The sequence below is a fragment of the Taudactylus pleione genome, unplaced genomic scaffold (genome assembly GCF_031769625.1).
Source record: "Taudactylus pleione unplaced genomic scaffold, aTauple2 ptg000212l, whole genome shotgun sequence".
Lineage (NCBI taxonomy): Eukaryota > Metazoa > Chordata > Amphibia > Anura > Myobatrachidae > Taudactylus > Taudactylus pleione.
The window spans coordinates 6102413-6119947 of NW_028284614.1; the positions used below are offsets into that span (position 1 = coordinate 6102413).

A 17535-nucleotide genomic window follows, 5' to 3' on the forward strand; every position below is an offset into this window, starting at 1 on the left:
GCGTGCATGAACAAAAATGCAAATAATACGCCTATATGGCAAATTGTACACGTATGCGGTTACATCGACCCTCTCTATACGCTTAGATAAACAGCCGCCATTATTATCAGTATGCATTTGTGCCAGCCAGATAACCTGTGCAAGAGAACCTTCTGGAGACAGTAAGATCTCTAACTACGCAAAATTCAGCATAGCCTGCAGTTGTGTCATCGGTATGCGGTCAGGAGGTCGATAGGCAGTATGTCCACACTGACTATACTGACTAGCAATTGTAATACTACTTAAACCATTTTAACATCATGTTTAAAGTTAAAATATACCGCGCTGGTTAATCATTTTCTGAGGTGGAAGAGAGAAATGACAGATAGAATCTGATAGGTTGCTATTGGTTACATCACTTTTCATTATTAGTAAATCTTCCCCCAAGTGTAAGAAGCATGCATCCGTTCTATGCACCAAGAAAAAGAACTATAATGGCTGCCCCCATTCCTGTAAGCGATGGCTTTTTGAATTGCTGTAGTAATTTCCTGAATTGCCTCGTTATATCACACTACAGTTCACACTACGGTCAAACGCCTCCGAGCAGCCAAACATGAATGTATCATTCTTCCCTCAGGATTCTCAGGATGTTATAGAAAGTACAGAAACACCCCACATCCTGATCTCGGTACCAGACGGACATTTACAACACAATCATCACATGTTGGGGATGTGTCAGAGATGTGTCAGAATACAACAACGCTCCAAGAAACAGGACAGGAAAGGTGCCACGGTCATCGTAGGAAATGCTATTATTATTATTATTATTACCAGTTATTTATATAGCGCACACATATTCCGCAGCGCTTTACAGAGAATATTTGGCCATTCACATCAGTCCCTGCCCCCAGTGGAGCTTACACTCTATATTCCCTATCACACACACACATATACACACTAGGGGTAATTTTGCTAGGAGCCAATTAACCTTCCAGTATATTTTTTGGAGTGTGGGAGGAAACCGGAGTACCCGGAGGAAACCCACGCAAGCACAGGGAGAATATACAAACTCCACACAGTTAGGGCCGTAGTGGGTATCGAACCAACGACCTCAGTGCTGTGAGGCAGTAATGCTAACCATTACACCGTCTGTGCTGCCAGAAAGCAAATAAACATTACACAATGAATGTGATGGAGTAACTGAAATGGTTTAAGCTCCTATTTAGTAGCCTAACTTTACTCACTATGCCAATCCTGTTCCTCAGTACAATACATGCTCAACAAATGCAGTGAAATGCGTTAGCGTATGACAATATATAATGCTGGAAGAACCATGTGTTATGGGCCTCAGGCAAAAGAAATCTATAGAGCCTATAATACCAGGTGCTAGCTCTGAGGTTACTTTTCTGCTTAAGCACTCCCAATATTTAAGCTGCGTACACACGGTACGATATTGTGAACGATATGAATGATAACGATATCGTTCATACCGTTCAATATCGTTCCGTGTGTATGCAAGACATCGTTAACGAAGCGCGCTCCTGCGGATCGTTAAAGATGTCTTTCATCGTACGAACATGCAGGCCAACCTGACGATATCGCCGGGCCCTGCATGTTCGGGGACTGTGGCCAGTGACGTCACTGTAATTACATATTTATCGATATCGTTCAGTGTGCATGCTCAATGTCGGGAATGACATTGAGCCCGGCAGGTGAGGGGACAACACTGAACGATATCGCTCACAGAGCATATCGTTCCGTGTATGCGCACCTTTAGGCTGTTGCTTGCATATCTATAGGAGCCATTTTGTTTGGTTAATCTGCCACCAAAGCGACCTCTTATAGTTGATGTCGTGGGCTATACGACTGCCTAATGAATTACTTCCGCAACAAGGAACAGCCCCGTTACAGGGAACAGCTGCTCCAGTCTTCTACAGAGCGGAGGCGGTAAGAGCCAAAAGGTGAGCGGAGCAGGGAAGGACACCCTGCACACCACAATGGGGAACACGGACACCGGTATTTATTTATTATTATTTGCTATGTTAAAAAAAAAAAGTCTTACACATTCACATATTTAGTCATGGCTCTATTGTGTATTATTAATAACCAGTAGCAGCAAGGATTTTGTCAGGAGCCCGACTGGTTCTTTCCTTTGTTTTGCCTTGTGACTTACCCCTGCCATCTGATCTGTGGATCTGGATGTTCGGTTTGCCTGGTAGATCTGCTCAAACATGCCGGCTGCAACACCTCCAGTGTGTGCATTTAGACTGTGCTACTTTCAAGTTGATTAACCACCTGAGTCTCCTTTTGCCTGTGAAGTCCTGATGGGAATAGCAGGTGTAGTCCAAACAGTGGTGCTAGCTTTGAACTATGGTGATTGTAGATACAATTGCTCTCTGTGCATACCCTCCAACTATACCGTTTTAGCCGGTACAGTACCGTTTTTTAATGGTCTGTACCGGCAACAAGGGGCTGTACCGTTTTGTACCGGGTTGGTACAATCACCCGATTTCTTAAGCAGCGCTGCTGGGACACAGGACTCCCGCAGCGCTGCTGAGTGACAGCCGGCTATTCTCAGTCCTCCTTCCTCCTCTAAAGTTTGCCCTGACCGTCGCTAGCGCCTGTGTATAGAACTTGCAAGTTTTAAACCAGCCAGCGCCGATGCCTCCAGCCCCGTGGACACGCCCCTTTATCTGTGGCCACGGCCCCATGTACCGGGTTGATACGCTAAAATGTTGGAGGGTATGTCTGTGCATGTTGTTCCCTCTACACATCCACAGCATGCTGCACGCCAGAACTCCCTTCTAAACTGTGTATGGGTGCAGCCATGTAGGATCCAGTCACCTGACTTTCCTGCACCACTCAGGAGCACTGCTATCAGACCACCTGACTGCATCAGCCAATCCCTGCCTGACCCAGGGTATAAGTATCCTGCACTGAAACCATTCAGTGCCTGCACAATGAGTTACAACCTGCGGTGTAACAGGTTATGCTGTTGCATTCTCCCAGGGTACAAGTTGCTATTGTAGACTCCTGCCGTTCCCAGTCCGGCTCTGCCGGTTCACCTGCCGGTCCCAGTCCGGCTCTGCCGGTTCACCTGCCGGTCCCAGTCCGGCTCTGCCGGTTCACCTGCCGGTCCCAGTCCGGCTCTGCCGGTTCACCTGCCGGTCCCAGTCCGGCTCTGCCGGTTCACCTGCCGGTCCCAGTCCGGCTCTGCCGGTTCACCTGCCGGTCCCAGTCCGGCTCTGCCGGTTCACCTGCCGGTCCCAGTCCGGCTCTGCCGGTTCACCTGCCGGTCCCAGTCCGGCTCTGCCGGTTCACCTGCCGGTCCCAGTCCGGCTCTGCCGGTTCCCCTGCCGGTCCCAGTCCGGCTCTGCCGGTTCCCCTGCCGGTCCCAGTCCGGCTCTGCCGGTTCACCTGCCGGTCCCAGTCCGGCTCTGCCGGTTCACCTGCCGGTCCCAGTCCGGCTCTGCATGTTCACCGGCCGGTCCAGTTCAGTCTGACCACTGACGCTACCATCACTTACAGAAGTTACATTACCCAGCTGCGCCTACCAGTTCCAATCCAGTTCTGCAAGTTACTACAGTCGGATCAGCATCACAGCTATCCATTGAGAGAGAGCTATATATTACCCCCGCGGTTCCTGCCGCAATCATCTGCTGCCGATCCTGCTTCAACGCCTGAAACAGGTAAAACTGTGACACCAGCCGTGACAGATTTATTCAATATGTTGGTGTTTCAAGAGTTTTTCCCATGTCACCCTTAGCTCAGTGCCTGGTATCTACTACATCTTCCACGGGGTAAAGCAAAAAGTGGTCATGAATGAGCCCCAGGTGCCTCCGTGCAGGTGAGGAGCTCATTTGTGCACAAGGATAAGTAGCACTGGTAGAGCTAAAGGTTAAAGCTGGGGGAGGGGAGACTGCTAAGGTTCCAAGAGAGAATAAAGCAGCCACTGTAGAAGATAGGAAAAGACTGGATGTTTTAAATAAAATTTGACAAAGAAGCAGGACAACAGCAAAAATTAAACAAAGTAAAAAACAATTGGAAAGGTGGGAGGGTGAGAGGGGCAGAAGGGAGCAGGAGTAGGGATGGGACTCCCCACAATAGTTACAGGGCCACCACCAGACGGGAGGCAAAAATCTAAAATCCCATGAAATAGTACCAAGAATTGCATTAACCTGTTACGCGTTTCACTGGTACCCTGCCCGGTGAAACGCGTAACAGGTTTATGCAATTTTTCTTCCACTTGTCTTATACGAGTTGATGTTTTCATATCCACTACTATGGCATCAGAATCATTCATCTCCATTTGCGATGAACTTTTAATAAACTTGAAGCCAATTCAACTAAGCAATATTAACATTTCAATTAGTAGACCCTCCACCAAAAGGAACTCGCTAAACTCTGTATTCATAATGAGAGGTTCTCGATCCTTGCCATCCTTTTAAACACTACTAATCGATACACTAGTACATTCAGTAAGAGAGTGTGGCATCCCTTTCCTCAACATACACAGCATCCAGCCATGCGCCATAGACTATGGTGAAATGTTGTTAAAGCGGTTTTGAGAATAGCAGGGGAACGATGGAGCTTTCATGGTGTGCCCAATTGTGATCTTCTCACTTTATATAAAGCGGTTGTGATCTTTTGTGGGGAGACTGCAGATCCTGCCCAGTGAGCAAAAACACACGTCCAACAATACAGAATATCCACACACACACACACACACACACACACACACACACACACACCTGCTTTCCTCGCTCACCTGTTAGGTCAGTGCTGACTGATCCATTCGAGCCAGGGCTGTTCCCCAGATACTGGTACTCGGCTGCACTAAACGAGTTGGAACCATCTTCTTCGATGCCTTGGGAGATGCCTTGGATGTCCCCAATGCCCTGGAGGAACTCTCCGGACAGTGGGCTCCCGAGGTCATCGTCCTCCAAGGGAGTTACGGAGCAGAATTCTCCATTGGCGTCTACCATGATGGCAGACATAGCAATCTGTGTCCGTGACCATTACACTGCAGGGGGCAGAAAACACAATTACATTTACAAACAACAAACGCATACCAAAAAGACATGTTAACAGCATATTAAATTGGTAAAAAAAAAAGATTCTGAAACGTAATGGCCTTGTGCAGTACCATCTGACTGGCAGTAGGTGGCGTTACAGGTGATAACCGTGCGGTTGTATTGGTTAAGTAACCACCAAAGGTTACTCAATAGCAAGTTAGGCTACCTGCTCATTTCAAGCACAGAAACGCGCCTTTGAGCACAACCATCTTAAGGATCCACGCAGATGGGCCAGGTCACCATCGCACTCGGCTAAATACTTCATACGCGAGTTCTCCGAAGGCAAAACATGATTCAAAGTCAAAAGCTGAACTAGAAAAGGTCTGATCTGCTTCATGTATATACACTGGGATAGTCTGCAATTAATGGGCAGATTCGAATAGAAGCGAGCTGCCGCCTTCAGCTCGCGATGCGTGTATGATCGCCAATTGTGGTGGCCGATTTCCGCTCGCACATCCACAGGCCGCAAGGAGAGGTCATCTATGAGACCCATCCCGTGAAGCCCTCCAGAAGCCGTCCCGGAGGCAGCTCTTGCTTAATTGAATGTCTCCCTAAGAGGCCGAAGAAATTAAAAGCGATGCCTGCGATGTTTCGTAGGGATGGCACAGAGACTATCGTAACGACGGCTCATCGCAGGCACATTGCTACTTATCTATCCACCGATGCACGCAGTGAATAGCGCTGTAATTATCCATAAAAAAGCCCCAGCTTAGGCTTCTAGATCGCAATTAAACATGACTGCAACATATAAAAGCCAGGACATTCTATTACTATCACCTGTTTTATTGTTCCAGCTACTGGTGACAAAGAGCAATGCCCGTCACGTGATCCTGCACATACATATATTAGCTGTGTAAACGGAAAGGCTGGCAGATAGCAACGCAGGCTGAAGGTCACACACACACACCAGGCAACACATTTCTACCAATGGCTCCTCACCGACAGTCATCACCCTATGACATGAGGGATTCCCACAGGCTGCCTATCCCAGCTGATACTCCATAGAGAGGCTGGACCATTGCGCAGTTAGAACCATTCACGCACACATTATGTGAGTCAGAATTGCCACGTTCCCAACAGCACTGTGCATTTTATTCAGGACATATCCGCTTGTTTTTGTCCTCCAAGTGACGTGTAATAAGTTTATGGGGTCTATTAAACCAGTCAAAGTTCCTACTGCATTTACATAATTGACTCATTGGTTAGATACACACTAGAGCAGAGTGCAACCAACACCACCAGAATAGGCCTTTCCACTGTCGGCAATTTGCATGGAATGCCGACCTTCCCCACCGTCACCACATTTTCTGCCACAGTCAGTATATTGTGCTAGGGTGAAGGTTCCTCAGTTTAAGCATATTTTAGGTACACTATTGGAAATTGTATCCCATCAATTAATCACATTTGGAAGATACCTGTTATCCACAAGGGTTACAAAGTCATTACAAGGAGATCACTGCTCAAAAAGCTGTCCAAAAGCTATTGTTTTCTGTTATCAACTTTTTCTATTTAAGTTTTCCCATTACCAATGAATTTCATTTACTGGCTTGTACATTTCCCTCTGCGACTTTTGATGAATATATGTTTTTGACTTTGTGTTTTTCACAATGGCATTTATACCATCCAGGCAGAGTTGTCTATTTTAGTTACCCTGGAGACGACAAATATCAGCCATGCTCTGTGAGCCAGATACCACCGTGTCCGCCAGGTGAAAAGCGAAGAAGAATGCAATGTGTTTCGGCAAATTGCCAGGAGGGCACGTACCAACCATGGGCCATATTCAATTAGCTTTGCCTCGGTGAAAAAATTCTGCCCACCCGAATTTTCGCCTACATCGCATGTTTTGGGCACGAAAACTTATCGTGTCCCTGCTTTTCGCCCTATTCAATTACTAAACAGGCGAAAACGGCAAGTGGCGAATACAGAACAGGTAGACAGTACTGTCAGAATAGGGGAAATCAGTTTGAACCCACCAATAAGATGCACTAACATTGGGGATCAATGTAGAAGTGTTCCAGTAGCCCTAATAAAACTATTTGGGGTACTGAAGTTGTTTAAAATCCTTGTTATTAGCGTCCTTGTAAAAGTGGTGAAGAATGGCATTAAGACGTATTTTTGGGTGAAAAAAAAGTAGTCCTGTCAAATTTGGGGTACTTGAAAATGGGTGCTAGCATCTTTTAAATTCTCTAAAGTTAAGTTTAAAAAAACGTGAAGAACGCACCTATTGCATGCACCTGTAATCCTAAAAATACCTGACCAATCCTTGCAGACCCCTAAAAAGGCTATTTCGCTAGTTTTTATGCCTGTCCCCCCACTTTGTACTTTTTCGCCGCCAAAATGAAAGTACTTTTTGGGGCGTTAGTTTTTCTTCCCCGTTTTTTTTTATACAGTTGTCCTTTGGGGTGGGGGGGGGGCTGTCCCAAGGGTTCTGAGTGTTTTCCCCACATTTGCACCCCAAAATAAAAATGTTTAAACTTCTTTTCTCCTGCTATTCTTAGGCAAATCTTTTTTGCCTATTACATTGCATTGACTTTCTGCGTAGGCAAAAACCGTCTGGAATTGAATTTGGAGATAAGTTCCAACCACGCGAAAAGCCGCGATCGGCGATACTTTTTCGCGGAAAACGTTTTTTTGCTTCTAATTGAATACGGCCCCATGTATGAAAACCACCTTACAGAATAATGTGTATTGCAGATAATAAAATCATCATCAGCCGTACAGAGCAGATACTTGGGAGTACACAAAGATTCAATTCTCCGCAATGGCCGGAAAAGTGCCTCCCGCAACGGTTGGGTACATATAGGTGCACAGGAAAATTAGCTATGTTTGGCTACTGTACTGTAAGCGCGGTGCGCAGGCAAACTGAAACTCCCACTAACAGGCTTCCCTAATAACACAAAGCCTTAGCTTAATTAGATTTAGCACTAACAAGCTGCTGACTCAGTGTAACCCCTTCATGGCCAGATTAAATGTCACGTCAAGGGGCTGTTTCAAAGTCCACCCTGGTGAGTTTTTATACTTTTGGGGGTTTGTTTTTGAATTTTCATTTACCTACATTTTTTGTTGTTTTATAGAAAATCGATTATATTATATTATTATTATATACATGTGTAAGCATTTCAGGAGTTTATCCTAACGGACAATGTTTGACATAATGCATGGGGGGGGGGGGGGGCATATCACTTGGGCTATTGAAGGGCAATTTAAGAAACCTCTCAGAATTTAATACGGCTGATAGCAGAAGACACTAGGATCGCCTTGTAATTAAAGTTCCGGAGGGCCTTTAACAGCCAGTGACCGCGGCCTAGTCTTGTTAAATGGAATCGGTCTTACCATCCTATATTCTGCGGAGGTTGGAAAACCTGGAGGTACCAGCATCCCAATCAAAGACATCACATTACCGGAGGAGGGGACATTTCTCTCACTGGACAATTATTCCTCTGGAAAGTAGAGAAAAATAAAAATAAAATTCAGCAAGATGCAAAAAAAAAAAAGAAAAAAAAAATACAAATAATAAAAAAAAAAAACTGAATAAAAATAAAAATCACATTGCAGAGCAGAAAGCAGAGCAGTCGGTTGGTGCGAGGCAGCCAATGTATTACAGAGAGGAGCCTGACACACCGATTCATTCTCTCTCAGGGCGATTAGCAGTGGCTAATGGATTAATCATTACAGATCTGCGTGAAATCATTAACCAGCTGACACGTTCTGCCTGCATAATGCGGTATAATGCCTCAGCATACTCCTTATGTGAGGATAGGTGACTTCTGTTTTACAATATTGCAGTAAGAGAATGTATACAGCCGCAGACAGCTGTATACACTGAGCAACACTTACATTGTTATTTATGCTTAAAGAGAACCCTTATGTCCATTCAGCACAACCCTCCTGTGGGAGCAACGTTATCATTTCTGTGTTGCTAAAAAGATACAGCTTCCGTGTATGTGATATTGTATGTGTACCCTACACATTGGAGGGCCAGAAAACACACGGGGCATGGGATAAGGTAAAATAATACATGATATGGTATGGTGAACATGGGAGTACTTCACGTGTGTAATACGGTGGAGAATGATATACCTACTGCACAAAGTAGAAACATAAGTAGTGTACGACATAAAGAAACAAAATACACCAGTGGTTCACTCTAGAAGGGGCAATTCTGCGCCCCCCTTATGGGGGCGTGGCCATGAGAAAAAAGGGGGCATGTATTCAAGACGGGTCACCTGTTCATAACTCTTGGGGGGTGTGCCCAGCACTTACGGACATGCCGGGCTGCCCCCAAGTTCTCCTGTCTCTGTGAATAGATGCCGGACGCACTATTCACAGTCAGTGATCGATTCACTGTTAATTTTCCCACCCGCGGGACACTGCGGCCCGTGGGTGAGGACGGCAACCCGCAGGTGTGCAACACTACTAAGGGTGACATAAAAGCACGATTTACTTTAATTTTTGCTGATACTCTAGAGCGCCACGATTCCAAAAAGTTGGTAACCACGGAAATACACTGTACAGCTAATAATATTGTGCCCCCCCCCAAGAGTTTCACATTGACTCGCACCCCTTTATGCATTTGTCTCCCCAATTACAGCCTCATGTCCTAGCACCTCTAAAACAAATATACATTACTGCCCCCCTGTAACAGCCTCATTATCAACACCACATACAGAGCCATACTGCCATGTACATCCATGCCATATACTAGCGTTCCCGCTAGGCTGTTTTAGCGGGGCGCTGCGCCCTGCCCTCCGGAAGGAGGGCAAAAATCACCCTGCCCTCCGGAAGGAGGGCAAAAAGCACCCTGCCCTCACAGCCTGCGGGTGCCGTCTTCACCCACGGGACGCAGTGTCCCGCGGATAGAGAAATGTGCGGTGACCCGGTCACCACCGGAGAATAGACGCCGGGCGCATGCGCCCGGCATCTATTCTCCCTTTCTGCAGTGCTTGGGGGCTGCCCGGCGTGTCCGGAAGTGCCGGGCACGTCCCCAAGTATGACGAAAAAGGGGACGCGTCTTATAGACACACCCCCTTTTTATGGTCACGCCCCCCTTTCGGGCGCATGCGCAAAATTGTTCACTCTAGCTCCTGCCTGCCGCCGGAGCTAGAGTGAACAATATATACATCATAACAGCCTCATGAGTACCACATACTGTACAGACCCATGTCTCCCCCCATTACAGCCTTAGGAGTATCCCATACAGAGCCATGCCTCCATATACAGTGCCTTGCTAAAGTATTTACCCTCCTCTGCATTTTTCATGTTTTGTTGCCTCACAACCTGGAATTAAAATGGATTGTGTGAAGGCGTGCATCATTTCATTCACAGAACAAGCCTACAACTGTGAAGTTGTGTTTTTTTTTTTATTGTGAATCAAACAACATTTAGGACAACATAACAGAAAACTTCAGCGTGCATAGCTATTCACCCCCCTAAAGTCAGTACTTTGCCGAGCCACCTTTTGCGGCAATTATAGCTGCAAGTCGCTTTGAATAAGTCTCTATGAGCTTGCCACATCTTACCCCTAGGATTTTTGCCCATTCCTCAAGGCAAAACTGCTCCAGCTCCTTCATGTTGGATGTTTTCCGCTTGTGAACAGCAATCTTCAAGTCTGACCACAGATTCTCAATTGGATTGAGATCTGGGCTTTGACTAGGCCATTCCAACACATTTAAATGTTTCCCCTTAAACCACTGGAGTGTTGCTTTAGCAGTATGCTTCAGGTCATTGTCCTGCTGGAAGGTGAACCTCCGTCCCAGTCTCAAATCACAGGCAGACTGAAACAGGTTTTGCTCAAGAATATCCCTGTATTTAGCATCATCCATCTTTCCGTCGACTCTAATCACTTTCCCAGTCCCTGCTGCTGAAAAACATCCCCACAGCATGATGCTGCCACCACCATGTGTCACTGTGGGGATGGTGTTCTTGGGATGATGGGATGTGTTGGGTTTGCGCCAGACATAACGTTTTCCTTGGTGGCCGAAACGTTCAATCTTAGTCTCATCTGACCAGAGCACCTTCCTCCATACATTTGGGGAGTCGCCCATATGCCTTTTGGCAAACTCAAATCGTGTCTTTTTTCTGGCCACTCTTCCATAAAGCCCAGCTCTATGGAGTGTACGGCTTATTGTGGTCAAGTGCACAGATACACCAGTCTCTGCTGTGGAACTCTGCAGCTCCTTCAGGGTTACCTTTGGTCTCTGTGCTGCCTCTCTGATTAATGCCCTCCTTGCCCGGTCTGTGAGTTTTGGTGGGCGGCCCTCTCTTGGCAGGTTTGTATTGGTACCATGTTCTTTCCATTTGAGGATTATGGATTTGATGGTGTTCCGGGGGATCATCAAAGATTTGGATATTTTTTTATAACCCAACCCACAATTGTACTTCTCTACAACTTTGTAGCTGACTTGTTTGGAGAGCTCCTTGGTCTTCATGGTGTGATGCCTCTTTTTTAGTGGTGTTGCAGCCTCTGGGGCCTTTCAGAAAAGGTGTGTTTACACTGACAGATCATGTGACACTTAGATTTCACACAGGTGGACTTCATTTCACTAATTTTGTGACTTCTGAAGGTAATTGGTTGCACCAGAACTTTTGAGGGGCTTCATAGCAAAGGGGGTGATTATATAACATGCCAATTTTCAGAATTTTTTTTATAAAGATTCTTTTTTATATATATTTTTCTCATTTCACTTCACCAAATTAGACTATTTTGTGCAGATCCATAACATAAAATTCAGATTAAAAAAATAAATAAATTCCAGGTTGTAATGTAACAAAAAAGTTAAAAAGCCAAAAGGGGGTGAATACTTCTGCAAGGCACTATACATCCTTATCCCTATAACAGCCTCAGGAGTATCACATACAGAGCCACGCATCCATATACATCCCTCTCCCCCCATAACATCCTCAGGAGTACCATATACAGACCCACGCATCCATATACATCCCTCTCCCCCCATAACATCCTCAGGAGTACCATATACAGACCCATGCCTCCATATACATCCCTCCCCCCATAACAGCCTCAGGAGTACCATATACAGACACATGCCTCCATATACATCCCTCTCCCCCCATAACAGCCTCAGGAGTACCATATACATCCCTCCCCCCATAACAGCCTCAGGAGTACCATATACAGACACATGCCTCCATATACATCCCTCTCCCCCCATAACAGCCTCAGGAGTACCATATACAGAGCCATGCCTCCATATACATCCCTCTCCTCCCACAACAGCCTCAGGAGTACCATATACAGAGCCATGCCTCCATATACATCCCTCTCCCCCCATAACAGCCTCAGAAGTACCATATACAGAGCCATGCCTCCATATACATCCCTCTCCCCCCATAACAGTCTCAGGAGTATCACATACAGAGCCATGCCTCCATATACATCCCTCTCCCCCATAACAGCCTCAGGAGTACCATATACAGACAAATGCCTCCATATACATCCCTCTCCCCCCATAACAGCCTCAGGAGTACCATATACAGACCCATGCCTCCCTATACATCCCTCTCCCCCCATAACAGCCTCAGGAGTACCATATACAGAGCCATGCCTCCATATACATCCCTCTCCCCCCATAACAGCCTCAGGAGTACCATATACAGAGCCATGCCTCCATATACATCCCTCTCCCCCATAACAGCCTCAGGAGTACCATATACAGAAACATGCCTCCATATACATCCCTCTCCCCCCATAACAGCCTCAGGAGAACCATATACAGAGCCATGCCTCCATATACATCCCTCTCCCCCCATAACAGCCTCAGGAGTACCATATACAGAGCCATGCCTCCATATACATCCCTCTCCCCCCATAACAGCCTCAGGAGTACCATATACAGAGCCAGACCCATGCCTCCATATACATCCCTCCCCCAATAACAGCCTCTGGAGTACCATATACAGACACATGCCTCCATATACATCCCTCTCCCCCCATAACAGCCTCAGGAGTACCATATACAGAGCCATGCCTCCATATACATCTCTCTCCCGCCATAACAGACTCATGCCTGCAATCTACAGTCCCATGTTCCAATATACTGTATAGTTAGGTGCCAAATATGTACAAGCCTCATGCCCACCACAGTATGCCCTGTGCACCATTTGGCAGTGCCATAACCAGCACATTGTGCCCACCTTTACAGCCCTGTCTCCCTCATATTTCCTCCTGTACTATTCCTAGACTTCCAATGCCCACTACCAATCCCTTGCCCACATGACGGCTTAACGTACCCTTGTCCCTTGCCCACCACATGGATCTATGTGTGCCAATTAACAATCCCAGGCCCAACATATATAGGCCCATGTCCGGTAGGTCAGCCTCATGCTTTCCATATATTGTGAGCAACTCTCAAACTACCCATATGCATATGGCCCATTCACATACAAAACAAAGGATGTAACCCCCTACCTGCATTTCCCTTAGCTTCTGCCCTGTAACCCATGCTGGTTAGCGTCATTCCAATTATATAAATCTTATAAACCAGAGGTATAACATAGGCCGTCTAATAAAACTATAACCATAGGTGTCCTCCCTCCCCCCTTGCTATACCCAGGCATAAACTTTAATGTCCTCCAATCCCGTTATAAATCGCTCAAATGCTGACTAGGCTGCTTGTAAAGAATTTACGCTAATCCACGTCCTATTTGTTCCCAATGCAAAACAGATGCTGGCAATTTCCCATCAAAACGGCACCAGGTTCTCCCCTGCAGTTCAACGCACATTAAACGATACTAAACAACTATTAACCTTGTCACTAGTGGCCAGAATACTTCACCACATATGTCAGATACATGAAAAGGGTCAGTGTTGGGTTTTTTTCTCTCTTGGATATCACACAGCACATCAGCCAGCAGAGAGCCCGGCATCTAGCAGGCAGGGAACATATACCCCATTTACAAGAGGAGACTTACAGTATATGCCCTTTATCTTCCTAAAAATTGTTCTGTAGAGCACATATGAACAAGCCTTTCTGCACAGTAATAGCGATGGCCACAACCAAAGCATATTGATCAACCATGATAGAATGCTTCAGGGGCCTATTCATCAACACTAAAATAAAGTTTTTAAGGACATTTTCCTTAAATAACGTTATTTTGGTATTCATGTAGCCACTTAGCACAGGAGATATCACAGATATCTCCTTGCTAAGTTCCCCTGCGTTAATTTCCACACTCCCCATACATTAGTACATTAGTATGGGGATGTGGAAATTGTGGTATTCATCAAATTCCGAAAATTAAAAATTTTCGGAATTTGACGCAGTTACTATTCGCCACTGTGAGGTGGTGAATAGCAGGTGAAACTTACCTGTATCAGCGTGTGCAGATCCCCCGACGAGTCCCTCCGGCGCTCTGCTCCGTCCTCAGGCTCCGAAGGCTGGTCGGACATGTGTGCTCCCCAGCAGAGCACAAGAAAGTTTAGACAAAAAAAAAAAAAGTTTTTTTTTTTTTTCTAATCTGTCATGTGGTCTGCAGGGAAGCCACATGACAGACCAGCAGGACGGAGCCGGAGGCTGCTGCGCGGACAGGTAAGTCGGGGGGGGGGGGGGGAGTAGGTGAGCGGAGGGGGGAGGGGGGAGTACACAAACTTAACGCATCTGTAGGCAGTGCTGCGCATGCGCTGGTTTTACAGATGTAACAGCGCATGCGCAGCACTGTTTCCAGATGCGATAAGGTAGAGTAGAGAGGGGAAAAGTATCTATTTCTCGAAAAGCTGTCATCGCAAAAATGACAGCTTTTCGGAATAGATACTTATGGAGAGGTGGAATGATGAATTCCACCTATAATTAGCTAGAACTCCATGCGAGTTCTAAAGCTAATTATCTCCAGAGAATTTTTAGGTTTAATGAATAGGCCCCTCAGAATGCTGCCACCTAGTGGTCAAATAGTCATGAAAACATGTTACCATACTATTTCTCAGGAGTGTGGTATATTTTGTCGACATGTTCGTAACATCGACATGCTTGGCAGATTGGCCAGATTATAACAGTAGTAAATCTATATATACATATACACACTCCTGGGCAAATAAAACAGATGTACAGTACTAAACTAATATTCAGAAAAAATGCTGCAAAGTAAGAATGCTTTCAAAACTAGAAGTGTTAATAGTTTATTTTTGAATCAATTAACAAAATGCAAAGTGAATGAACAGAAGAGAAATGTAAATCAAATCAATATTTGGTGTGACCACCCTTTGCCTTCCAAACAGCATCAATTCTTCTAGGTACACTTGCAAACAGTTTTTGAAGGAACCCAGCAGGAAGGTTGTTCCAACCATCTAGGAGAACGAACCTCAGAAGTATTATTTATTTATTTAACAGTTTCTTAAATAGCGCAGCATATTCCATTGCGCTTTACAATATGAAACAGCATTAATAGAACAAGACTAGGTTGTAAGGTGCCATGGTGCCCAGAGCAAGGGTATGTTTCGGCGCCTCCCCCTCCCCTGTACTGAATTGGAGGCATTGCCAACATGTAGGGGCATGTTACATTTGCATAGTGTTAGGTTCCCCCAGAAGAGTCTTTCACAAATGTGAAAGATTCTTCCGATGTAGCCAGGACAGGCTTGTCTACCCTCCCGATTTGGCTGGGAGCCTCCCGATTTTCAGGTGCCGCTCCCGGCACCCCGGAAAGGCAGGCAAGCCTCCCTGAAGTCTCCGACCCTCCCCACTTCCCCCCTGAAAAAAACAGAAATACCCGCAGCGGGGGGCCCGGTGACGCGTTTCGCGCAGAATCACTTCATCGTGGCCCCGCCCCCTGCTTCACAATGCTGAAAATGACGGCATTGTGAAGAGGGGGCGGAGTCACGATGACGCGATCGTGCGGCTCCACCCCCAGTGTGACACAAAATGGCCGCTCCGCCCCAAATGGCCGGCCCCGCCCCCTGCTATTAGCCGACAATCAGCTCCCTCCCGGAAGGCTGGAGCTGATTGTCGGCAAGTATGAGCCAGGATCTAACTCGCAGGAATAGTGGTTATCGCTACTGCTGTCCCTTTGAGTTTTCTTTAGTACATAGAGATGGTATTTAAATGAAATTATCCAACACAATATGGACGAGTAATAAACACGGCATAGCCCCCCCAAAATTAGATACATATTGCACCATCCATGCAGCATGGACATACAGTACTTGCATACTTTCAGCTCCCACCTTCTGGGAGGGAGCTGACAAGCTTCCACGGCGGGGGGCGTGTTGCGGAGGGGGGGGGGATGATGCTCCATTGGGGACCGTGCGATCGCATCATCGTGGCCCCACCCCCTCTTCACAATGCCAAAATGAACGGCATTGTGATTGAAGCAGGGGGCGGAGTCACGATGACGCAATTCAATGTGAATCATGTCACCGCCCGCCCCCCAGTTCAGGGTTTATATTGTTACTGCGGGGGACGCACAGGTCGGCACTCAATTTTCGGGAGGCTCCCGGCTGAATCGGGAGGGTAGGCAAGTCTAAGCATGATTGGTGTAATGGTTAGCATTACTGCCTCACAGCACTGAGGTCTTGTATTCGATTACCACACGACACTGTGTGGAGTTTGTATGTTCTCCCAGAGCTTGTTCTTCGGGTACTCTGGTTTCCTCCCACAATTAAAAAATATACTGGTAGGTTAATTGGATCTTGACAAAAAAATAACCTGTGTGTGTAAATATGGAAGGAGATGAACGAGAGGATGGGGCTTGTGCAGTCTGCCAGGAATTAAACTCAATGATAGTTTGGTATCTAATTCTCGTTCCAGGTCTTAGTGATGCATTTATCAATGCCATGGAAGAAGCTGAGAAACTAGACAGTCACAAAACGAGTAATGCCGCTACCCACATACATTGTGGAAGCTCTTGAAGTAGGTCTGGAGTCCCGTGGAAGCAGACCTTGAACATTCTAGCGTCCAAGATAGCCCTCATAAAAGTTATAAGCAGAGCTTGATGATTGGCCAGACTTTCCACCATATATGGAATGCCCACAGAACTCTCTGGCTAGTTAAGAGCAGGTCTGACTAATCTAGCTCCCAGGCCAGTCGACAGCCCCAATCTGATGGATTCTGAATTTTTGCCACCAAATTAATAGATGAGGTTAAGATTCGCTATAAGGCCTGCAGACCTGAGGGGCCAGCAGTCTTCGAGGTCAGCCTCTTCACTCCATCCTAGTATTTCTCAAGCAATAATATTCTGGAGGCAAATTATCACAGACAGGTGGCTATTAAAAATTATAGAAATGGGTCTGTCCCTCCCACTTTCTTCACTAGAGATTTCCCTGCTAGAAAAATTCCAGACCTCTGCTGGACAATGTTTTGTTGCTAGCTCTGTCTCAGGGCAAGATAAAGCATGCAAACACTTCCAAGAGAGGCAGGATCAGCCACCTCTTTCCTGTAAGGAGCCAGGACGGTTCTTACATACCCGTTTTAAACATAAAGTCTCTGAACCGATATAAGGAGCCTCTAGAAACTCCTTCTGTCTGCCTTGTCTAGGA

The 17535-nt window shown here is 46.3% G+C and overlaps 1 protein-coding gene across 1 annotated transcript in view; it reads right to left on the reverse strand.

Annotated features, from left to right (window-relative positions):
• PPARA (peroxisome proliferator activated receptor alpha) overlaps positions 1-17535 on the reverse strand; it is a 52697-nt gene that overhangs the window by 17230 nt on the left and 17932 nt on the right. The window contains exons 2-3 of the mRNA XM_088478291.1: positions 8388-8494; positions 4748-5002 (exon numbers count right to left, since the gene is read on the reverse strand). Coding sequence (XP_088334417.1) covers positions 4748-4976 — 229 coding nt within the window. The 5' untranslated portion in view covers positions 4977-5002; positions 8388-8494. The remainder of the gene's footprint in view (positions 1-4747; positions 5003-8387; positions 8495-17535) is intronic.